At 44.5% G+C, this 24,347-nt stretch overlaps 1 protein-coding gene across 1 annotated transcript; it reads left to right on the top strand.

The window, feature by feature from the left end:
* Nucleotides 1–2,975: 2,975 nt before the first annotated feature.
* Nucleotides 2,976–18,164, top strand: EI24 (EI24 autophagy associated transmembrane protein). Its single transcript, XM_039250242.1, has 11 exons — nt 2,976–3,187; nt 6,352–6,464; nt 10,572–10,717; nt 11,814–11,874; nt 12,694–12,760; nt 13,320–13,444; nt 13,758–13,877; nt 14,245–14,356; nt 15,278–15,389; nt 15,795–15,869; nt 17,023–18,164. The coding sequence occupies exons 2-11, from the start codon at nt 6,423–6,425 to the stop codon at nt 17,183–17,185; spliced, it is 1,023 nt and encodes a 340-aa protein (XP_039106173.1). The 5' UTR covers nt 2,976–3,187; nt 6,352–6,422; the 3' UTR covers nt 17,186–18,164.
* The last annotated feature ends 6,183 nt before the right edge of the window (nt 18,165–24,347 follow it).

The following is a 24,347-nucleotide window of genomic DNA, read 5'->3' as shown; positions in this document are numbered from 1 at the left end:
TTTCAACAAATATTTGAGTACCTACTCACTAGACTCACCTAGACACTGTGCTGGGCACTGGGGGTGTGAAAAAGAACAAAGCAGCAATGGTCTTCCCCTAGTTTAATAGGGTAAACAGAAAATTAAATATGTAATTATAATTTAGTAGGATGACAATTTTGATAAGTTCTAGGTGCTCCAGGAGCTCAAAGGAGGACCTGGGGGCTAATTGGGAAGGGTTTCACAGAGCTGTGGTGGTGAGAAGGACAGTCCCAGGAGGAAGGTGTACGTGCATGTGGAGGGGACAGGTGGAGGCAGAGGGAATGTCACATGAAGACCTGAAATAAAGAGAAACATTGGTGTGTTTTAGGAATTATGACTGAAATATTGAGTACAGAGAGATGTGATAAAAGAGACATGTGGACACAGGTTCACAGAGTCTTTATAAACCATTTTAAAGATAAAGAGTTTAGGGGCACTTAAGTTGGTTAAGTGTCTGACTTCAGCTCAGGCCATGATCTCACGGTTCATGAGTTCAAGCCCCGTGTCGAGCTCTGTGCTGACAGCTAGCTCGGAGCCTGGAGCATGCTTCGGATTCTGTGTCTCTCTCTCTCTCTCTGACCCTCTGCCGTCTCTCTCTCTCTCTCTCTCAGAAATACATAAAAAATTAAAAAAAAAGATAAAGCATTTAGGTTCTGTCCTGGTGAGAATAGGAGCCACTGAACAGTTTTAGCCAGGGAGAAGAATAATCAGATTTCCTTTTTCTAAAAGCTCTATCTGCTATGAAGGGAATGGGTTAGAGTGAACTGACTGGAGGCGGGAAAACTTTTGCATAATTTAGGTGAAAGGCAATGGTGGTGGTAGAGATGGATCAAGAGTGGGTTTGAGAGATTTTTAGGAGAATAGAATCAAAACTACAGTTGACTAATGAGCCACGGGGTTCCCCTTATGTGTGGATTTTCTTTGATAAATACAGTATACTATTGTAAATGTATTTTCTTTACCTTATGATTTTCTTAGCATTTTCTTTTCTTTAGCTTACTTTATTACAGTGCAGTATTGAATACACATAACACGAACAGTCTATTAACACATATTTTCTATATCATCAATGAAATTTCCAGTCAATAGCAGGTTATTAGTGGTTAAATTCCCACGGCCCTGGGATCATGACCAAACTTGAAATCAAGAGTCAGCCACTTAACTGAGCCACCCAGGTGCTCCGGATTGCTTATGTTAATCAAAATAAAATTCCAAAAGAAAAAAAAAAGTCACTCCGGTGTAATCAACAGTTGAAGAGATTTACTCCTATGGGGGCAAAAAGAACCCTTAGGAATACCTCCTCTTTGTAATGACTTCAGTGGTGGAGTAAATAAAGCCATAGATTTATGAGAAAAGGAAACTTGAGTGGATATTCCTAGATTTATATTGAGTAATGACAAGATTATTGGAACAAGAACAGAGATTCCTCCCTTCAGGAATTTACATGTATAAATCCTAGAGTGGCCCTTTATTTACTTAAAAAAATTTTTTTTTAATCTGTTTTTATTTCTGAGAGAGAGAGCGGGAGAGAGAGAGAGCGCATGCGCGCACGCGACAGTGTGAGCAGGGGAGGGTCAGAGAGAGAGAGAGAGAGAGAGAGAGAGAGAGAGAGAGGGAGACGCAGAATCTGAAACAGGCTGCAGGCTCTGAGCTGGCTGTCAGAACAGAGCCCAAAGCGGTGCTCGAACCCACAAACCCTGAGATCATGATCTGAGCCGAAGTCGTTTGCTTAACCGACTGAGCCACCCAGGCGCCCCTAGGTTGGTTCTTTGGGGCTTCCCTTCTGATTGCTGCATTCCCTTCTCTGATCTTGTTAGTCTCCACTTGGAGAATCCTCTTTCTGGAACAGAAGGTAAGGTTTCAGCAGGCTTGGGGCACGGGGCTGGAAGTTGGGCCAGGGAGAAGAGGCTGACAACTCCCAGCCCACTTAACTGGAAGAGAGTCAGGGGTACTGGGCATTTGCTTTACCACTGGCCTTGAGTGAGTCACCTGACACCTGGGCTTCATGGACCACAAATAGGAGATTGCACTAAATAGCTTCTAGTGTAAAAATCTGATTCTACAGGTGATCTTAGCACTAGCAGCTCTAAGCACAGAGGTAGAGGAAAATAGGAAGGGAAAAGAAGAGAAGACATAGGAAGTGAGATATAAAAGGCTTGGAATAGAAGAGGAAAGAAAAGGTTGTAGGTGAGGCTTAATGTGGACCCCAAGGAATCGCCATCCCCGGGGTAAAAATAGATTGGTGGCGATGGAGACGAAAAGGTTTTATTTCGCTTTTTTTTTTTTAAATGTTTTATTTATTTCTAGGAGAGAGAGAGACAGCATGAGCAGGGGAGGGTCAGAGAGAGAGGGAGTCACAGACTGAAACAGGCTCCAGGCTCCGAGCCGGCAGTCAGCACAGAGCCCGACGCGGGGCTCGAACCCACGAACCACGAGATCATGACCCAAGCGAAAGTCGGACGCCCAACCGACTAAGCCACCCAGGCGCCCCGGTTTTATTTCACTTTATTTAAAAATTTTTAATCCCAACCATCACTTTGCCGTCAGAGTACACACTCAATGCAGCCAAACTGCATAGCGAATTGCCCTGTTCTTAATGTTCTTGGAATAAACCCATCTTGCTTAACACCCTTTGCTTACAGAAATCTCCAACTAGATAAACCAAGGTGACCTCTATTTCGTTCTCCTGTTGTTAGGCTTCGTAGGATTTTAGAAGGACAAGCAACCATGCAGGAGTCAGCTGGGGAGGGCAAAGAACCGGGTGAGGTATCGGGCAGGACTGGACGAGGAAAGCGGTCTGGGAAGAGCGCCCGGCGGTCCTCGGCGTCCGCGCACGTGGCGCGGGATGGGCGGGGCCCCGCTCGCGGACTGCATTTCCCAGGCTCAGCCGCCCCGCGTGGCCCCGCCCCCTCCGCCGCTGCGGCCCCGCCCCCTCCACCCGGGGCTGCGCGGCGTGGCTCGGCTCGTCTCCGCTCGGCTCGTCTCCGCTCGGCTCTGCGCCCGCCCGACTTCCCAGCGGCCCCGTGCGGCCCGGGCATGCCCAGTGCGGGCGCAGCGGCCCCGGCCCTGGGAGCGCCCGGGCGGCAGCTGGCGGCCGGGCGCGGAGGGGCCAGGAGGAGACGAGCGGGCCCGCGGTGGGCGAGGGGCCGGGCGGCGGAGCGGCCGGGTAGGTGCAGACTGGCTGGGCCAGGCCCCTGGCGGCGCGCTAGGGGCGCGCGGCTGGGGCCCTGCGAGGCGGGGGCTCGTGAGGGCGTCCGAGGACAGCGAGGCCCCGAGCGCGGAGGTGCGGGGTTCCGGGTAGGGGCTTCGGGAGGGGACCCCTGGCTGGAAGGTGCGGGCCCGAGCGGAGTCGGGCCGGGGCGCGGGACGCAGCCCGCCACCCGGCGCGAGGCGCTGCCCCAGGTGCGGCGCGTCTATGTTTAGCTCTGCGTGTGACCGGAGGTGAGCGTGCCCCGCACCTCGTGCACTGCTGGGTTGCGGGGGGAGACTCGTTTCCGGTCGAAATTGGCAAGGAGCTACCGCGGAGACGCGTCCGACTCCGTGGACTCGAGGCAATCCGTGGAGCCCCCGTGAGAAGTGAGGATGCTCTCACCCTTTCTGTACTTGGTGTGGTACAGAAAGCTTCCTGCTTTCCGGCCTTGGGCTTGGCTTAGGAATGAAAGGACAGGACTGTGCCTCAGATGCTTAATAAGTTTTCATGACTGCTGGGAATCTAATGGCCGTCGGTAGATCCAGGCTCAAGAGAAGTTGCCCATGGGATGCTCGGGCTAAAGAAACGAATTGCAAAGCTGAAGGGAAAAGAAGCCCCGATGGAGGGTCAGAATGCCAGAGTTTTGAAGTTCGCAGTAGCCTTTTACTTACTGTGATCTTGAGCAAGCCATTTAAGTTCGGAGACTCAGTTCCTCCAGCTGCAAAGTGATGAGAACCAGATCCATCTTCTTTCCTTCCAGCTCGATTGTAAAATTCCTCCTGTGTGGTCTTAAATTGTGGCAAGTGCTGTTTTTCTCCATGCTTCAGCTTTTTGTCAAGCTGGGCAATTTCACCAAGGATTCCTGAAGGAAGGGTGTTAGGTCTCCGTAGAAAATTGAAGTGACTTGTCCTGCCAAGGCTGCTGTTGGCCACTAGGTCACCTGCCACTTGTACATGCGGAAGCCAGGTGTTCATGGCCACAGTTCATATAACGCAGCTGTTTTACTGGAGGAGAACTGCCGTGCTTTCACGCTACTTGTCCGTGCCCTGTGAGAAATCCAAAGTGATTGGCTTCCTTAAACTCCTAAGCTAGTTTATTCTTTAGTGGGATTCTGTTTATGTAGAAGTGACTATTTTCATGTTACAGCTATGGAGAATTTTAAGATCCTTAATTTATAGATGAGAAGGCAGCTGGTTAAGAATGAATCCATGATAGTGTTTACAAACTAGTATCATGTATCATCACTGAACAGTTACTATTCACCTGGCAGGGAGTTATCCTCTCACTCAGGTATTTTTATTTTCAACTAGGAGTATTAACAGATGTTTCTTACCCTAGAAACCTCTTTATTCCGAAGTAATGGGATTTGACCTCAGGAGCAGATGGTACACGTGGTGCTGTGAAAGTTGCCTTCCTACCACTATATTCCTTGTTCTTCTGGTTCTGGGTGGCACTAGTCCAGTTGGGTCAAAGTACAGTTTGAAGTGGTTATATACGTGACAGACAATGTGCTTATGATTTGAAAGTTTTATACAAGATGCTTGTGAAATTCTGTCATAATTTTTGAAGCTAGATTTCTCATTCACTTGAGACCTACATAAAATGAGAAAGCTATAGTGTTTTTGTTTAAAAATTTTTTTTAGGGGCGCCTGGGTGGCTTAGTCGGTTAAGCGTCCGACTTTCGCTTAGGTCATGATCTCGCGGTTCGTGGGTTCGAGCCCCGCGTCGGGCTCTGTGCTGACTGCCAGCTCAGAGCCTGGAGCCTGTTTCAGTCTGTGACTCCCTCTCTCTCTGACCCTCCCCTGCTCACGCGCTCTCTCTCTCGCTCTCGCTCTCTCTCTCTCTCTCCTAGAAATAAAAATAAAATAAAATGTTAAAAAAAAATTTTTTTTTTTTTTAATGTTTTATTTATTTCTAGGAGAGAGAGAGACAGCGTGAGCAGGGGAAGGTCAGAGAGAGAGGGAGTCACAGACTGAAACAGGCTCCTGGCTCTGAGCTGGCAGTCAGCACAGAGCCCGACGCGGGGCTCGAACCCACGAACCGCGAGATCATGACCTAAGCGAAAGTCGGACGCTTAACCGACTAAGCCACCCAGGCGCCCCTGTTTTAAAAATTTTTAATGTTTCTTTTTGAGACAAAGACAAGAGCGTGAGCGGGGGAGGAACAGAGAGGGAGGGAGACACAGAACGTGAAGCAGGCTCCAGGCTCTGAACTGTCAGCACAGAGCCCGACGCAGGGCTCCAACTCACAAACTGCGAGATCATGACCTGAGCCAAAGTCGGACGCTCAACTGACTGAGCCACCCAGCCACCCCTAGAAAGCTATAGTATTAAAAAGAATGTTTATACACTTGAACTTTTTTGACCTAGTTTATAGTCCATTATTTCTTGCATGCTAATAAAATTGTGTGTGTATATATATAGTTGAAAACAGAGGGAGGCCTATTTGATGGTCTAGGTGGACAGGTTCACACTGTACCTTAAGCTTACTTGTATACTAGAGAACCCTGTGCATGAAGTGCATACTTAGGAATTTTTCCTAGAATTTTCATCTTGCTCTTCTGTTTTCATTCAACTGTTTGAGGTTATACATCGAGCATAAGTATCGCTTAAGAGGATACTGAAATGTAATTTCAGTCACCAAATCCTCAAGTATTTGGGATGTGTAGGAGGGATAGTTAGGGCCATCAAGGCCCATAGAGGAGACTCTGGTCCAAGAGCACACTTAACCCCATATAAAAGTGAAAGAGTGGGAAGTAACTTAAAATTTGTATTGCTTGGGGCACCCAGGAGGCTGCCAGGTCATGCATGATCTCACGATTGTGAGCTTGACCCCACATCCAGCTCCACACTGAGCATGGAGCCTTCTTGGGATTCTCTCCCTCCCTCTCTCTCTCCTCATCCCTCCCCCCCCACCCCCCCACCCCCGTTTCTCCCCTGCTCACATGGTTACTTTCTCTCTCAAAATAAACATTTAAAGAAAATGGTGTTGCTTTCAGGTTTCAGCTGTTACAAGTGTCCTTAGTATCTTCGGGAGTGCCAGAACCTGGTGCGCTCTTAGTAGAGCTGTACGTGGAAAACAGCATCAGGTAGAAATGTATGTGAAGTAACTTATCTGTATTATGCTCCATCTGTTTCCAGGTCCTTCATGATGAAAGATTCTGAGACGCTTCTCTCTCCTCTGTGTAGTTGGTAGTTTGGGTGGTGAAGAGATGGCTGACAGTGTCAAAACCTTTCTCCAGGACCTCGCCAGGGTGAGTATGTCATTGAGTCATCGCTTGGTCTTTTTGCTACAGGAGCTGACTAGGAAATCTTTTAGGTTTTGGGAGGGATTTTTATTAAATTTGTTGGGTTCTTCACATGCAAGTTTTCATTCTCATCCATACTACTCAGGAGATTAAGTATGATTTTGCGTCTTCCGGAAGCTTGGGAGACCTATCTACTGCATGTCTCTAGTGTTGGAATGTTGGGGAGTTTGGCTCCAGAGCTTTTTCTTTAAAAAACTTATTAGTGGGGGTGCCTGGGTGGCTCAGGTAAGCATCCAACTTTGGCTCAGGTCATAATCTCTCGGCTCATGAGTTTGAGCCTCGCTGCAGGCCCTGTGCTGACAGCTCAGAGCCTGCACCGTGCTTCGGATTCTGTGACTCCCTCTTCCTCTGCCCCCTCTGCCCCTCCCCAGCTTTTGCTCTGTTTCTCTCACTCTCAAAAAATGAATAAACATTAAAAGAAATAAATAAAAAGCTTTTTATTTTGGGGGCACCTAGGTGGCTCAGTCATTAACTATCTGACTTTGGCTTATGTTATGAGCTCACATTCATGAGCTCAAGCCCTTGAGCATGAACCTTGCTTGGGGGTGAGCCTTCATTCTCTATCTCACTCTCCTCTCACTCTTTCTCTGCTCCTCATGGGATTATCTCTCTCTCTGCCCCTCCCTGACTTGCGCCCTCTTTCTTTCTCTCAAAAAAAAGAGTATATTGATACTTCTATTAAAAAAAAACACCCAACCTTTTAGTTAGAATAATTTTAGACTTACAGAAAAGTTGCAAGAGAGTACCAAGAGTTGCCCTGTATCCTTCACCAGCTTCCCCTAATGTAATTTTATGTAACCTTGGTCCACTGGTCAAAATTAAACAGTGAACATTGATACAGTACTATTACCTAAACTACTTTATTCACATTTGCATCACAGAACCTATTTTCTCCCCATTCTACACGGTGCAGATGATGATACTCTAGGAAACTGTCCCTTAAATATCTGTTAAGGATTTAGTAACCCAAATTAACCACAAGTACACAGTTCCGTCATAAGTGGATGTCTGAGGCTTGATTCCCTGGTTGTAGCCCATGTAGCTGTATTCCTGGGAGCAGGGGAGAGGCCCATTCACATGGGTGATGGGGGGGAGTGTCCTTCCTCAATGGGAGTGTGCCGGAGGCCGCGCCGGCTCCGACAGGTCCAGGGGTCCCTGAAGGATGGACGGTGTCGGCGAAAGAGAGTGAGAGAGCCCCGAGATCCTTTCTGATCACCAGGCAGGCATCTCTGTCCTGTCGGTTTTGGTGTCTTTATTTATAGGTTAAATGATAACATGACATCAGAAAAAGGAATTTTTACAATGGATAGCTCTTTGTGATAAGATGCTTTAGAAAGTGTACAGAAGCAGGTTTTACAGAAATATTCTTGCAGAACTATTGCAATTATAGTGAGGTTAAGTAAATCTTATAACTAGAGAATTAGGGTATTCTTAGTAAAAGACAGGATACATATTTGTTCTAAGTTAATAACGCTAAGGTTAGGTCATAGGTTAAGTGTATAGATGGGCTAAGAGTCATTCTGTCTGACTCTCAAATGTATGTTTTTGAGTTGGTTAATAAGTTGTTTGTGGAAACCTATTTGATGCTGAATGTGTGAACACCATGGAGGCCCTAAATGTGTCAGCCTTTTGTTTGTGGGTAATGCTTTAGCTACTCTCTTATCTATCCTCATCCTAGCCACCTGTAAGGGAGGGTGTTTGCAGAAAGTAGGCCTTGGGGAAGGGACTGCCCTACATCACCAATTAGGAGAAGGTGTAAGTATTAACTTAAGTTCTGCCCTTATCTGTACCTTAACTCTAAATTAGGCTCTTTGTCTCGGGGCCAGGCTCAGTTGTAATTCTTGTGTTCTTAACCCCCTAAGTCTTGGATCTGCAAGGCCCTCAGGAAGAGCCTTTTGACAATCATCCGTAGAGCTTTCATCTAAAATCTCTCTTGTAAAGGCAGGAATATGCTTTTCCTTATGAGGTATCTGTGTTCAGAATATGGGTCTGATATGGAATATTGTGAGGCCTGGTCAATACCAGCACAACATGAGCCAGTAGTAGCAGGAGATATCAGTTTTCATTTCTCATGGCAGTAGCTGTGCAAACACTGCCATTTCCTTGCTGTGACTGCCATCCATAGAGGCCAGTGCGGCTCCCAGCAGGAGTGCTTAAAAGTTTATTACACTTTTGAGTGAAAGAGGGAATTGGAGTATCTCAGAAGGATCAAAGAGACTTCATGCAATGAGATCTACTTTAATACTTTTACCTCATCTTGCCATTCTTGTGCTGTAAAATTCCAGCTCTGGATCAGGTCTACGATGTATTTAATGTGTGCTCCGGTAGACTGTAAACCTCTCAGAGGTGAGGATCCCGTCAGCTACCTTAAATATTTAAACAATTGGTGGAAGATTTAGAGCTTAAAAGCAAAATAAGACCTAGTAAGTCAAAGATCAGGTGCACACTGCCACTTTATGCTATCAGTGGTTGGTACGTAACCATTTGCCCATTCCCGTTTTTATGTGTCCTGGCAGTTATCTCTCAAGTTTGTTTAGCTAATAATAATAGTTAAGGATTCCATTTTTGGGTCCAGCTTGGCCTTTGCTTCCAGAATTAATGTCTTTTTCCTGCCTTTTCTTTGTGAGATTGAATACCCCAGTGCTGCCATTCTGTCCTGGAAATAAACCTGTTGGGGCACGTATTTTAAACTTTTTTTGGTTTTTTGGTTGTATACTCTTCCTGCTAACTTACACATTTCTTGAGCATTTTTATATGACCAATGTCTGACTCATTGAAGATGTTTAATATGTGGATGGATGGATGGATGGATGGATGTAGATTTTGGAACTGGGTGATAGGCACTAACTGAAACTTTTCCGCCATTGGACCTCTTCCAATACGGTTGTCAAGAGCCTGTGTCACTGTCTGAATAGACTTAACCTTCTCCCCTATCCGTACACTCTTCAAGGACATGTTTTTCTCCACCTATACTGCCATGTTGTCTGTCTTATGTGGCATGCTCTTAACCCTGCAGCTATTCACATTTTACAGCAATGATTTCTTTGTGTCTTTTTCCAGCTATGGTCCAGCCCCTGGTCCTTGCTAGAGACCAGTGTCTAATTTGTCCTTGGTATCACTAGAGTTTAGCACAGGATAGAGGACATACTAGAGGCCTTTGATTTCTACTGAAGGAAGATACGGGAGGGTAATAACCAGGCTTTGTAGTCTTAAGTGTGGAGGGATTGGAAAGCCACTGTTTTGCAGCCATGTTCTTCAAGCTTGGTTTGAGCAGGAATTGTCAGTGGGTACTAAATCTAGGGGAGAAAATTTGATTAGCAGGATACTTGCCTGGTCTCAGCACTGTCTGCCCACCCATAGCCGATGAATTGCAAGATGAAAAGTTTGCAACCATACAGTGGAGAAGCTGGACAGCACCTTGACCTAGTATGTAAAATTCACATGACTGGCAAGGGCAGACAGATGTCATGTGTCTCTGGATGTAATACAGAAGGGAAGGGCCCACCAGCACTTCTGTGATAGTCCTTCCCAAATTGGGGTAGCCTGGGTCTAATTGTGAGTGGACCTAAATTGAGGGAATAACATGAAATAACTGGCCTCTGTATTTCAAGAAGAAAGACAGGCTGAGGGGCTATTTCTGATTGAAAGAAGCTAAAGAGACATGACAGCTAAAGGTAGTGTATGATTCTGAACTGGTTTCTGACACATAAAGGGTAAACATGCTGTAGGGGGCCAGTATTATGGTATTAAATTTCTTGAGTTGGTAACTTGTGGTTATATGGAAGAATTTCCTTCTTAGAAATACACATTCTGATACAGGAAAAATGTGTATAAGCGTAAATAATTAATTTGCCACATTTATTATTACTTGGCAAATCTGAAAAAGGGGTATTTGGAAGTTCTGTTCTTATAACTCCTATAAATTTTGAACTATATCAAAAGATTAAGGCTCCTTTAAGCCACGTAGCAGAGAAAGTTCAATAGTTTCCACTGTTATGTCACTTTATGTAGTTTGGAAGTTTCCTGATGGGTATTCCTCCCTGTTTAATATAGGGAATCAAAGACTCCATCTGGGGAATTTGTACCATCTCAAAGCTAGATGCTCGGATTCAGCAAAAGAGAGAGGAGCAGCGTCGAAGAAGGGCAAGCAGCGTCCTGGCGCAGAGGAGAGCCCAAAGTATAGAAAGGAAGCAAGAGAGGTAAGGAGGCACTGATGTCGAAGATGTCTGAGGGGGAAGGCGCTTCAGGCAGTGACTGGTCCTTAGTGTAGAAGGAACACTTTATGTAGTCACTTGGAGTTTCAGTACCACCTTTCTTCTTTGCACTTTTTTCCAAAAAAATGTTACAGGTGACTCTTTTCTCCCCCCATATTGAATTAAACTAAGGTCTACCAATAATGCTTGCTCAAAATATGGTGTTTTGGGGCACCTGGGTGGCTTGGTTGGTCGTTTCCGACTCTTTTGAGTTTGGCTCAGGTTGTGATCTCAGGGTCGTGGGATCGTACCCCCACCCTCCAAACAAACAAGTGTTTTAAAAAAATTTTTAAAAGAATGCAGAGATTTATATAAACTAACATTTAAAAAATAACGTCATGGGGTTTTAAAAAGACAGAATGGTGAATAGAGAACTGCAAAAAACATTAAAAGAAAATCTGCTCTCCTAGAAATAGTTTTCTTTAATGTTTATGTATTTTTGAGACAGGGAGAGAATGCGCGGGAGAAAGCTCTCCCGTGTGAGTTGAGGAGGAGCCAAGAGAGAGGGAGACAGATATCCGAAGCAGGCTCTGCACTGACAGCAGGGAGCCCAGTACAGGGCCCGAACTCAGGAACCATGAGATCATGACCTGAATCAAAGTTGGACATTTAACCACCTGACCAACTGAGCCACTCAGGTGCCCCTAGAAATATATATTTTTTAATGTTTTTTTATTTCTCAGAGAGAGAGAGCATGAGCAGGGGAGGGTCAGAGAGAGAGGGAGACACAGAATCCGAAGCAGGCTCCAGGCTCTGAACTAGCTGTCAGCACAGAGCCCAACGCGGGGCTCGAACCCACGAACTATGAGATCATGACCTGAGCCAAAGTCGGCCACTCAACCGACTGAACCACCCAGGCGCCCCTGCCCCTAGAAATATTTTTAACCATTTCTCATGGACACTGGGAGGACATTGGGAGAGCCGTAGGTGCTAGAAAAATAGTGGTAACCACCAAAAGGTATAAAGTGGTGGAGAATGACTGGATGATGATTTGGAAATAGCCTGTGTGCCTTATGAGCTGAATACATGTGATCTTTTCCAGTGAGCCGCGTATCGTTAGTAGAATTTTCCAGTGCTGCGCTTGGAATGGTGGAGTATTCTGGGTGAGTTCTTTTTCCTCAATTGCCAGGTGCCTTGTAAACATCTTCAGATTGTTGCTCCGTTAATAGTTGTCAGTTCTTTTCTTGAAACAGACACAAATAGCTTTCACCTGATGGTACATGCTTAAGACTATAACTGGGACTCTGTGCAGCTGCAATGATTTTATTTCCACTGGAAGAACGCTTGTATATAAATGTCAGGGATAACCCTGAATATACACTTTTAATTTTTAAAAAACAACTCATTCACAAGTTTTAATGTTAGAGGTAACAGTTTTCTCTTGACATGGGGCATTTTGGAGAAGAGCAGCTATAGGAGATCAGAAGGGGAAGGCAGAAGGACAAGAGCAAGGTTATCCTTGCACCTGGTCTTATCATTCTGGTAGAACTGATGACTACTGAAAACACACACAAGAAAATGTTGCCTAGAGTTAACTGAGAGCCAACACGGGCTTAAGTGAAATTTGAGTAATTTGAAGAACAGGTAGTGAAATTTGGGGAGGGGATCTGGAATTCTATATAACCCAGCTTGTCTTAATCCAAACATTTCGCAGATGTTTTCAGATGTTTACTTAAGAAAATATTACGTTTTTAGCATATGCCCGTATTTTGGTCTGAATACTATGTAAAATGTTCATCTGTGTCCCCAAGCAGGTCTCTGTTTTCACAAGCAATGTCAGGTTTGTACCTTAGAGGAGGCCGGGTCCGGTTTTGGTGCCTCTTCAGGGCTCCTTGAAAAGGTGCCTCCTTCTGGAAAATGACTGAAACTTGGAACTCTTTTTAAAGACGAGCTTTTAATGTTTTCTTTATTCTTTCCTTTAGTTAAGTCTCCTATTGTTTTATCGAGTGTTTATTCCTGTACTGCAGTCAGTAACAGCCCAAATTATTGGTAAGTATATGCATTGCTGCGTGCCGTGTGCCTGGGGCGGAGGCGGGAGGGATTGTCCCCTTCTCTCTCCGTTTATCGAACACTCCCGTGTACCGGGAGCTTCAGCTGTTTTTAGCTCAGGCCTCTCAACAGCCCTTTAATTGGGTACTGTTACAGTCATCATTTTCATGGATGAGAAAATGGAAATTAGTTGCTCAGGTTAAACCATTAGTAAGGGGCCGAGCTGGGATTTAATCCCAGGTTTAAGCCCTGTATACTGTGTGCTGTTAAAGCACTGTGACTTGATAGTCACCACCCGGTAAGGGGAAGCAGGCCTGTCTCAAGGTAAGCAGCACATAGCTAGGACGATTCGAATTAGAGCCGTAGCTAGAATTTGAAGTGTTTACGTAGAGGAAAACTATCTGAAGTAGTCATGGTTGTGTGCTGGCAAGAAACAAAGGGTGTGTGTGTGTGTGTGTGTGGTGAGGGAGAATAGTCACCAACTCAGGGCTCCATATTCATTTTTTTTTGGTTTTCATTTCCCCAGTGACACTGACACCTCTCCATCCCCCTTTCTTAGGTGATCCATCACTACATGGAGATGTTTGGTCGTGGCTGGAGTTCTTCCTTACATCCATCTTCAGTGCTCTTTGGGTGCTTCCTCTGTTTGTGCTTAGCAAAGTTGTCAATGCCATTTGGTTTCAGGTAGGTCCTCAGCAGAAGGGCGTGTGGGTGCTGCAGCATGGCGGGTTGGTGGGAGGCAGGTGTTAGACCGTGGGTGGTGGCCACACGGTAATGGTCTCATAGCCTCACTCTTTGTTGGCCGTGCAGCCCACGGGTGATTACTGTGCTCTTGGAGACTGGAATTACTGTCTCGTCACAAAAGCGTCTCGTTGCCAGATGTCCTGGGGGCTTCTCTCACCTGGCAGATCTAATGGCCGATCAGTGGCCTTAGCTTTCAGAATGGATAGTGAAGCCATCTTATTCATGTTTTGGTGAGCTGCTTTCTCTGTTACAGGACATAGCTGATCTAGCATTTGAGGTGTCAGGGAGGAAGCCTCACCCATTCCCTAGTGTCAGCAAAATAATTGCTGACATGCTCTTCAACCTTTTGCTGCAGGCTCTTTTCCTCATCCAGGTGAGACTGGCCTTCTGGGTCCATGGGCAGATTAAAAAAAAAAAAAAAAAAAAAAGGTTCACCCAAGGGAGCTTTGCAAAGATAGGGCTTTGCATTTATACGGGGGCAGATACGCTTTATGGGAGGTAATGCTTTTTAAATAATTTTTTTCACAGAAACAGCTAGAGAATTTAAAAATCATAAAATGATAAGCAGCACGAACTTACCAGCTCTTCCCTGCCAATGGGCATTGTCTGCTGTCCTGCTGTTGAGTCACTTGAGGAGCAGCTGTGAGGCTATCTAGGCAGAGGGGGAGGACTCAGTGGCAGGTGGACAGCGTTAGTCCTCTGAAGCGTTGCAATTAAGATTTTCCGTATTTGTTCTTCAGGGGCTGTTTGTGAGTCTCTTTCCCATCCACCTTGTTGGTCAGCTGGTTAGTCTTCTGCATATGTCCCTTCTTTACTCACTGTATTGCTTCGAATATCGTTGGTTCAATAAAGGTGAGTCCGTCTAAAGAAACTCCGAAGTAGGAGGTCCAGTCTAGAAATGCTGCTGAGCAGACTTCTTAAACTGTTCAGTACTTGGGGCGCCTGGGTGGCTCAGTTGGTTAATCCGACTTCGGCTCAGGTCATGATCTCGTGGTTTGTGGGTTCGAGCCCTGCATCGGGCTCTGTGCTGACAGCTAGCTCAGAGCCTGAAGACTGTTTCAGATTCTGTATCTCTCTTTCTCTCTGACCCCACCTTGCTGTCTCTCTCTCTCTCTCTCTCTCTCTCTCTCTCTCTCTCAGAAATAAATAAAACATTAAAAAATAAATAAATAAACTGTTCAGTACCAAGGCCATTGGCAGATCATCTTTGGAAAGAAGTAGCCTCTTTGGCAAGAGGGAATTTACACTTAAGGGGTTTTCACCCTTAACTTTGCTGCTGGCAATACGGCGATGTAACATTGTCTCCATGCTGCTTAATTTGATGTAGCTCTGACTGAGCCGTACGGTGGCATAAAGGAGCATCATTATTCTGAATTAGAGAAATTAATTTGACGTCATTGCTTTCATATTCTTTTGGGGGTGTTTTAAAAGACCTTGGCATATTTATTTGTCTGGGTGTCCCATGTTTGGAAAAGGTTAACTGATTTCTAGAGAATGGCTGCCCTTTTATTTGATATCTTTGTTCAAGACTAATCATGACAAAGGATGCTGACGATGTAATTCATGATTCCTAGCAACTTTGAAATTGTGACTTGAGTAACTGAAAAGCTTTGTGCAGAAGCCTTATCATATTCAGACAATTCCAACTTGTATGCTTTAACTGTTCTACGTGACAGATCTCTACCTAAAACTCAGACCTCAAATAATTTGTCTATGGAGGCGTTTGACTAAAAGGAAATTAGCAATCTAATTGTACTGGCTCTCTTGTTTTAGGAATTGAAATGCATCAGCGGTTGTCAAACATAGAACGGAATTGGCCTTACTATTTTGGATTTGGTTTGCCCTTGGCTTTCCTCACAGCAATGCAGTCCTCGTATATTATCAGGTAATTTGACCCAAGGGACTTGACGGGGACTAGTAAAAATAAAGACTCATTGTAGGGTGCACCTGCCGTATACCTGGTTCTGTGGTAGGCCTTTTCCATTCTTATTTGGCTATCAGGAGGTCCGCAGACTGTTTCTCCTTAATAGATAGTCCTAGACGTTTGTCAGTTAGCATTAAAATCTAGCCTGCACAATCCTATATGCCATATGTATTCTTTCATGTTGCTTCTGGGGCAGTGTTAAAAGTAGCTAGTGCTTAGGAAAAAAAATTTTTCGGAGATGTTGCAAGATTAAGATTTCATCAAGCCATGATGTTAGCTCTGGACGCAGGGCACTTTGGGCTTCTAATATCCCTCCCGCCAAAGTCACGGCTGTCACGAAGGTGACTGTTTTTCTTCTGTTTACAGTGGCTGCCTCTTCTCCATCCTCTTTCCTCTATTCATCATCAGCGCCAACGAAGCTAAGACTCCTGGCAAAGCATAGTAAGTATCAGCCAGTATTGGCTAAAGTGTAGTCACTAACGTAAGCTGTCTGTCTGTGTCAAGGATTGGGGCTATAACATCGCAATTATACAAATGAGACTTTTTAAAAAATAACCTCTTACGTTGTAGGAAAATATTAATATATACTATGATGAGAGAGAAACGCTTTGGAAATATACATCCCCCAATTTTTCCCAGACATACATGCACATTGCGTTTCAAAGAATTTATACAATTTTATGTATAAAATTATACATAAATTTTAATATTCTTAAAATTTAATTCATTGAGACACCTGGGTGGCTCAGTCGGTTGAGCATCGGACTTTGGCTCAGGTCATAATCTCATGGTTCATGAGTTCAGAGCCTGGATCTTGCTTCGGATTCTGTGTCTCCCTCCCTCTCAGCCCCTCTCTTGCATGTGCTCTCTCCCTGTCTCTCTTGCTCTCACAAATAAACAATTAAAAAAAAATGAACAATTCACTGAACATAAGGCACTTGGAAACACCTATGGGTAAGTCCATTTTTGTAAGAATGGCAAACTTTTTTATAGTGGGCTACATGATCTGGCTACGTGAGTTTATGGATGGTAAAACAAAGTAATGTGAATCTTTAGCACTAATAATTCTTCTCAAGTTTTATCATTAAAAAAAAAACCAGTTTAATCTTTGATCAGTTTTGGTGACGTCTGTGAGGATACGTGCATTAAAAATTTCAGATCCGCTTTGGGTGCTGGCTCGCTCTTAGTGTAATTGCAATGTCTGTAATTGGCTTTCCTCTGAAACTCTTGAAAATGAAGCACAGATAGTATTTGATGTCTTCAGATGTAGCTTGATGTTTATACCCTGAAAGTCAGCCATGGAAAAGTACTCCTCAAATCTGAATTAACCTGAAATGTAACTTTATTTCCTTGAAGCCTTGACACTCCCAGTGGTGATTCCATTGCATTCCTGACTGCATTGGACCCAGCGCAGCACACTCTGTAGTTGCTGCCTGCTAACCCGTGTGTCTAATGTCTGTGCTGCCTTGATCACATTTCAGTCGTCCTGTGTTCCCCTGCATCATTTTAAAAAGTTTAACTTAGATAAGCTCTCAGGTAATAACAGTAAGTTTGATCAACTGGTAACCTAACAAGTGGGTCTCTTGCCTTTCAGCCTTTTCCAGTTGCGCCTCTTCTCCTTGGTGGTTTTCCTGAGCAACAGACTTTTCCACAAGACGGTCTATCTGCAGTCTGCCCTGAGTGGCTCCACCTCGGCCGAGAAGTCCCCTTCACCTCACCCGTCTCCTGCCAAACTGAAGGCTGCTGCAGGCCACTGAGTCTGCCGTCCAGAGGGGACGGGTGGGGTCGGGAGGAGGCTGTAAGGGACTCCTTTCCGTGTCACCTCCTCTGCCAGAGAAGGCACGACCCGCTCTGCCAAGGGCCCTCTGCATATTCCCTTCTCTCGGAGGAACTGGGAGCCTTGTCTGTGGTGCGCGTAAGGCAGAATCTTCCTGACACCAGTGTGTGGGTTTTTAACACCGGTGGGTCCGACTGGACCACGGGTTTTTCTGCAGCTCTTTTCTAGCACTTGCCAGCCCCCCCGGGCCTGGACTGATTGGAATACTTTTTTTCTCCCTGTGCCATTTACCCTCCTGACTCCCCTTCCTGCCTTCCACCGCCCTCTGGATGAATGGATTTTGTAATTCTAGCTGTTGTATTTTGTGGACCTGTTATTTTTGTGTTGTTTTTCTGTGAAGCACATATATTGGATGTGGGAGGCGAAGGAGCATCTCATTAGCTCCTGGTCACTCCCTTTATAGCCATCACTGTCTTGTTTCTTGTAACTCGGGTTTGGTTTTAGTCTCTCTTGCTCCACTGCAAAAAAAAAAAAAACAAAAAAAAAAACGAAGAGATGGGACAGGAGGAAAGACCTCACAGCCACATCTGCTGGGTCTTGAGCAGTGAGTTTCTTCCCCTTGAAGGGGACAAAGCTTTTCTCCCCACTGGTACATTGAAAGTTCCCCAGCTGTAGGGAGGTGCCAGTTTCGGACAAGTGCCACACAGCACCAACTGCTCAGAGAACCTGTGCTTTGAACTCGGGAGGGCCGAAGTGTGCTGCTGGCCGCTGCCGGGCACATCAGAGGAATCCTGGCTGCTGCAGATAGGAACCGAAGGGGTAAACTTATTAAACCCATGAAGCCTGTGGTTGGTTGGTGTTTTCCTGTCATTTTAAAGAGACTAAATATGGGGGAGGGGAGATGTCACAACAGTTGTCCAGTTTTAAAATGTCACAATTAAACGTGAGCTGGTTTCCAAGTGTGTAATGGTTGAGTTTTCAAAAGTCATCACCTTGTGAAATGATAAAAAAGGTTAAGTGGCACACACGACTTTGCCTGGGTAATTTGGTTGTGGCTTTGAGAGATTTGTTCTGGAAAATGTTCCCCGAGGAAGTGCGGAGTATGTGATTATAATCATGTTTACATTGTGAAAGAACTGGAAATTGTTTATTTTGAAGTCCATATGTACGTATGTCTCCTGTGTATTCAGGAAAGATGGGACAGCCTTTTAGGTCTCAGTGTCCTGAGTGTTCGCATTAGGGAAGATGTTAAACATTTGGTTAACAGAAACTTTTATTATGTACAAGACTGTAAGGATGTAAAAATGATTGCTGAGAGACGTAAAAGCAAGTCCAAAGTACAGAAGGTTTTAAAATAGTGGGCATCTTGGGAGTGGGCGTTGTTACCAGCTTGTGCACAAGAAAATGTAAAAGACATAGTTAAAATAAGATTTCTTTCCTATATTCATCTGTGACATCTTTGGTCATTTGACAGTAGTATTGCAGAGAAATAACTTCCAGGTTGCTGTGGGGGTGGTTTGAAGAAGATCTCTGTATTTCACCAGCAATTCCCTTATTGAAGATTATTTAAGATTTTACAGTTGGCTTAGTTATTTAAGTGGCCACATCTTTGCTGCCCGGAATTGGTGTTTGTGCCAACTAAGCTGGAAGGGTGGGAAGTTAGTGGACGACGTGATTCTTATCCAGCACTGTGCCTAGCTGTAGAAGATGCTTAAAGATGGAAGTGAGGAATCTACAGTTTTATTAGTGTAACTGAGAGGCCAGGCCGGCACAAATGATGGAGAGGGCATATCTACAACAGAAATCTGGCAACAGTCTAGAATGAGATGTAAGCAAAAGCCGTGTGAACTTTTCTTACATTTTCGTTAGGGTGAGGGCACTGAGGGCAGTGGTTAGGAAATTAGGATCAAAGGGAGAGTAGGTTCTGTTTTTGCCAAGTTCAGAATGGCAATTTGAGGCAGATGGACAGTAACTGAAAGTAAGGGAGATCACATTACTAAACCTGAGAGCTTGAGTTTTAACCATGTAACCAGGAGGATCTAAGGAATCCTGTTCACAAAACTTCTTTTCCAGGCTAGGCATCCCAGCTTAGGTATATATGGTTCAACACACTATCCTCGTATCCCATCTGGAGCTCAGTTACCCATTGTAGCAGCTCGAAGAATTAGAAAGTGGACGCCTCAGGTCTGAGGATGGTTGTTAAATTGGTTGGAAAGTTAAAAAAATTTTTTTAAATGTTTTTATTTCTGAGAGAGAGAGAGAGAGAGTGAGCAGGGGACAGCCAGAGAGAGAGGGAGACACAGAATCTGAAACAGGCTCCAGGCTCTGAGCTAGCTGTCAGCACAGAGCCCAACGCGGGGCTCGAACCCACGAACTGTGAGATCATGACCTGAGCCGAAGTCGGATGCCTAACCAACTGAGCCACCCAGGCGCCCCTCAGTTGGAAAGTTTTAAATGGACAGAGTCACATACTGACTTAATTGCTCTGTACTTAGGAAGGGCCCTAGAGAAAGGTGAAGAGGGACTGAGAAGAGGGCAGCCAGTGATTGGAGGTTTTTGAACCACCTTAAAGAATAACTGCTGTGGGAATAAAAAGGCAATTATAGTTGTCTGTTCACGGTCTATTCATTTCCCATCCACTTAAATTTTCTGATTATAGCAGTATATTCAGTGTCTACATTCATGTGTTTATCAAGACTTCTGGCAAAGGCGATCAGCTCAGTAGTACAATGGAATTTTCTTCCTCCCCCATATATATATTTCCCCTATCCTCTAATGACCCACAGAAGCTAAAAGGAAGCTGACTACGGTGTAACTTCTGCCTATTAAGTGATGAGAGCCATGCATCACTGAAATATTTTGAATGGAGTCCATAGAGTGAGTCCATAGAGCCAATGGATGACTGACTTCATCATGTAACATTTGACTGCCTTCTCTGTTGGGCACTGCGCAAAGTACTGGGGATTCAAGGATGAACCAGAAAGATGATCACTGTCCTCTTGGACCTAATAGCGCAGTGAAAGAGAGTGACAAGTGATCAGATTTTTAAAAATAACATGTTCAAATAGCTATTTTCCATAGGTCTCAAAGCTGGATAAAACATTGGATTTCAGAGAATCTCAGCAGGGTGAGAGGTCAGGCTATCCACTCAGCCTCCTGCTCTTGGATTCACTCTCTGATTTCAAGTTTAAATGTTTTGTAGTGCTTTCAGACCCATGGGGAAAATAGTTCTGGGTTCATCAGAATCCTCTCTGGAGCTTTCCCAAAATACACATCAGACCTCCTGGACCTGGGGACACCTGGGTGGCCCAGTCAGTTGAGCTCCAACTTCAAGCCCCATGTCAGGCTCCACTCTTGACAGTTCAGAGCCTGCTTGGGATTCTCTATCCCTCCCCCACTGGTGCTCGCTCTCTCAAAATAAATAAAAGACCACCTGAACCTAGAGGAAATTTAATTCCAGAACAAAAGGTAACTTTAAAAATTCTAATAACTACTTTCATAGAAATTTGGGAAACTTGGCAACCATACAGTAAACAGATTGTGGAAAGGGGACAGAATAGGAAAGTTCTTAGAAATTAAAGCAGCTGTGGAAATAAAATGAGATGGCTTATAAAAGTGACTGAGAAATTACGAACAGACACTTCTCCAAATCACACATCCAGATGGCTAAAAGACACACGAAAAGATGTTCAACATCACTCATCATCAGAGAAATGCAAATCAAAAGTATGATGAGATACCACCTCACACCTATCAGAGTGACTAAAATACAAAACAAGAGACAAGTGTTGGCAAGGGTGTAGAGAAAAGAAACCTTTGTGCACTGTGGGTGGGAGTGGAAAACCGCATGGAGCTTCCTCAAAAAAATAAAAATTTAAATTATCCTATAATGCAGTAATTGCGCTACTGGCTATTTACCCAAAGAATACAAAAATATTCAAAGGGATACATGCACCCCCGTGTTTATTGCAGCATTATTTACATTAGTCAAACTATGGAAGCAGCCCAAGTGTCCTTTGGTGAATGGATAAAGAAGTATGTATGTATGTGTGTAAGTATGTGTGTATGTATGTATAGTGGAATATTCAGCCATAAAAAGAAATCTTGCCATTTGCAATGACGATGGAGCTAGAGAATATGATGCTAAGTGAAAGAAGTCAGACATACTATATGATCTCACTCGTGGAATTTAAGAAATGAGCAAAGGAGGGGGAAAAAAAGACCAAGAAACAGACTCTTAAAAATAGAGAACATAGAGGGGGAGTGGGGGGTGGGGTGGGGAAATAGGAGATGGGATTTAAAAAAATAAATGATTTAAAAAAGAGACACTGAGGAGCCTAGAGAATTGCAAGATAAAATTGAGAAAATTTCTCAGAACATAGAGCAGAATGATAAAGACATGGAAAAAGTTAATAATCATGGAAATGTACAAAAATCAGGACGTCTGACATTCGTTTAAATAGCACCTTCAGAAAATGAGAACAGGAACATAGAGACAAGACTACAAGCAAAGAAAATTTCCTGGATGGATGATGAAATCGGTATTTTCAGTTCTCGCAAAGAGTAAAGCAGCAAAAATGAAAGAAGGAAAAACACGTAGATGGGATCTTTAAGGAAAAGCCATTTATGAGAGAAAAATAGGTTACTTGCAAAGGACTGTGATTGACATGGGCATTAGCCTTCTCAAGAACAACTCTAGATGACAAGATAACAATGTAATGCCTTACAAGGGTGCTTTTTTTGTGTGTGTGGTCATGTGTATAAGGGATGGGTGGGTCCCTTGGGGCGCCTTGGTGGCTTAGTCGGTTAAGCGTCCGACTTTCGCTTTGGTTATGATCTCGCGGTTCGTGGGTTTGAGCCCCGCGTTGGGCTCTGTGCTGACTGCCAGCTCAGAGCCTGGAGCCTATTTCAGAGTCTGTGTCTCCCTCTCTCTCTCACCCTCCCCTGCTCACGCTGTCGTTCTCTCTCTCTCCTAGAAAAAAAAAAAAAAAAAAGGGATGGGTGGGTCCCAATTTTGTTTCCATAATTCCAGCTGTGTTATTAAGGGCAAAACAAAGGCATTGTTTGCTCTCCGTTCAGCTTTTTTGAAAAAGTTACTTGAAAAATCTGTCAAAGGGAAAAATAAATCCAAGAAATAGATGAGTAACTGAAACAAAACAAAAATACCCAACCAAACAATAATGAAACAGTGACATAAGTGCATTAGGAAGAAATCTTGGTAATGTAGCTTTGCAGCACACCTGGAAAGGTAGATTCTTCAAGAAGAAAATAGATACTGTTACTCTAGTGTGCCTCAGATGAGATGAACGCATGTATTCTTTGGATCAATGATGTAAAAGATGTAAGTAGACACTTCAGGAAAAACCAAGAGCTTCCCGGGAATGACCTGACTCCTTCAAAGCAAGCAAAAAAGTAGCTTTAGTCTAAGCAATTGATGGAATAGTAAAAATAGTATTTCTGAAAGAACCAACTAAACTTTTGGTCCAATAAAGCAGGAAGAAGGATTAATTAATATGCTGCATTCATGTATCATCTCTGAGATTACAATAACTGTAATTTCCCCCATGACTGCTGTCCCAACCTTGACTTTACTTACAGAGAAGACTTTCCCTATCAACTGGTAGTAAAGGATCATCCTACAAATAGGCTTAAATTTTAAACTTTGTTCTTGAGTAGTGTACTTTTGACTTTTGAAAAAACTTAGTTTTACCACCTGGAAACTTAGGAGATTCCCTTTAAGAAACATACATGTTCAATAATTTTTTAAAAATTAATGAAAAACCAAGATTTTATGTTCATGAAACAGTATATATTTTTTTACTTCAAGGAAATTTAATTTTAATTCCTTTTTCTTTTTTGACAGGAAAAAAAAACCCAACTCTTGTTCTGAAGAAGCATTTACTTGAAGTTCTGCACTTCCTTCAGGTTGGTTCTGCACTTCCTTCAGGTTAAGCTGTAATTTCCTTGCATTCTTAAAATTACATGGAACACATTGTAAAAAAAAAAGCAAAAAACAGCTGGTTGGATCATAACGGCCCAGGGTCAGCTTGGTCACGTGAACTGTGGGAAGTACCCATGATTTTGAAGCACTGACTTAAATGCGCTTTCAGTTTTCTTTTGGGGGGTTGCATTCATAGTAGCGTAAATAGGGAGAGAAGCGCGCGGCATCGGCGCTGACTTTTAACAGTTAACCGACGCTCCCATTTTCTTTGATGTAGCTTTTGCCCGCTGCAGTGTGTGTGTGTGTGTGTTTATGTGTGTGTGTATACACGTATGTTCTGCGAGGGGACGGGATTGGCTGCTGAACTTCGCCCTTCGCCCTCTCCCCAGCCCTCACCTCGATATTCTTTTATTAGGGGGGGTAGGGGTTAAGGAGGAGAGAAACCAGTGGTTAGGAAAGCTTTCACTGGGGTGAGCCGACAAAGCACAGCAAGGCTGCGTGCTGGGACTCCGGGAAAAGCCTGTCCCCGCTTGGAAGGACTGCCCCTGCGGCAGTGGTTCTCTTACTATCCTGGCAATGGGGAGTCTAGTCGGCCAACTTAACCCCCACGACCCCTTTAGGCCTAGGCATGCTCGTTCACGAAGTCGGGGGCGTAAGAAAGGCATACGCCTCGAGAAACTGGCAGGGCTCTCTTGTCTATCGCTGTCAAAAACAGCTCTTGAACGAACTGTCAGACAAATCCTGTACAAGACGTAACGGTCTGGACCAGAAAGCGTTTGGAGTGTTCACTGAAAATAGGTAGAATGTTCTTCCCTCCTCTTCTCTAACTTTATGTTCGATGACGGTCAATTTCTACAAGCTCTCGGAGACCGAGAGGAGAGGTACCCTAGCCTGGCTCTGGGGCATTTGTAGACTCGGTTTATTCCTCCGCGTAGTTTCCGCTTCTGGTCACATGACTGGGGTAACCCGCCACACCTTCATCCCCCGCGACTCCTTCGCGGTCCGCAGACCGACACGTCACTCCTCGGCTCTCAACCAAACTGCTCCGAGCACGTTCTTTCCGCGCTCTCGCTCTCACTAGCGGGTCTATCACAGCGCGGCAGGAGACCGAAGTCCCGCCCCTTTGGCTGCTGAGTGATATCTGTATTGCCCAGTTAAGAAGTAGGAGCGCGGCTTTGTCCACGCCTCTAGCCCTGACAGA

Source organism: Hyaena hyaena, unplaced genomic scaffold (assembly GCF_003009895.1).
Source record: "Hyaena hyaena isolate Hyena2069 unplaced genomic scaffold, ASM300989v1 scaffold_364, whole genome shotgun sequence".
In the NCBI taxonomy this organism is placed as follows: Eukaryota; Metazoa; Chordata; class Mammalia; order Carnivora; family Hyaenidae; genus Hyaena; species Hyaena hyaena.
This window is presented reverse-complemented; position numbering and strand designations above follow the sequence as displayed.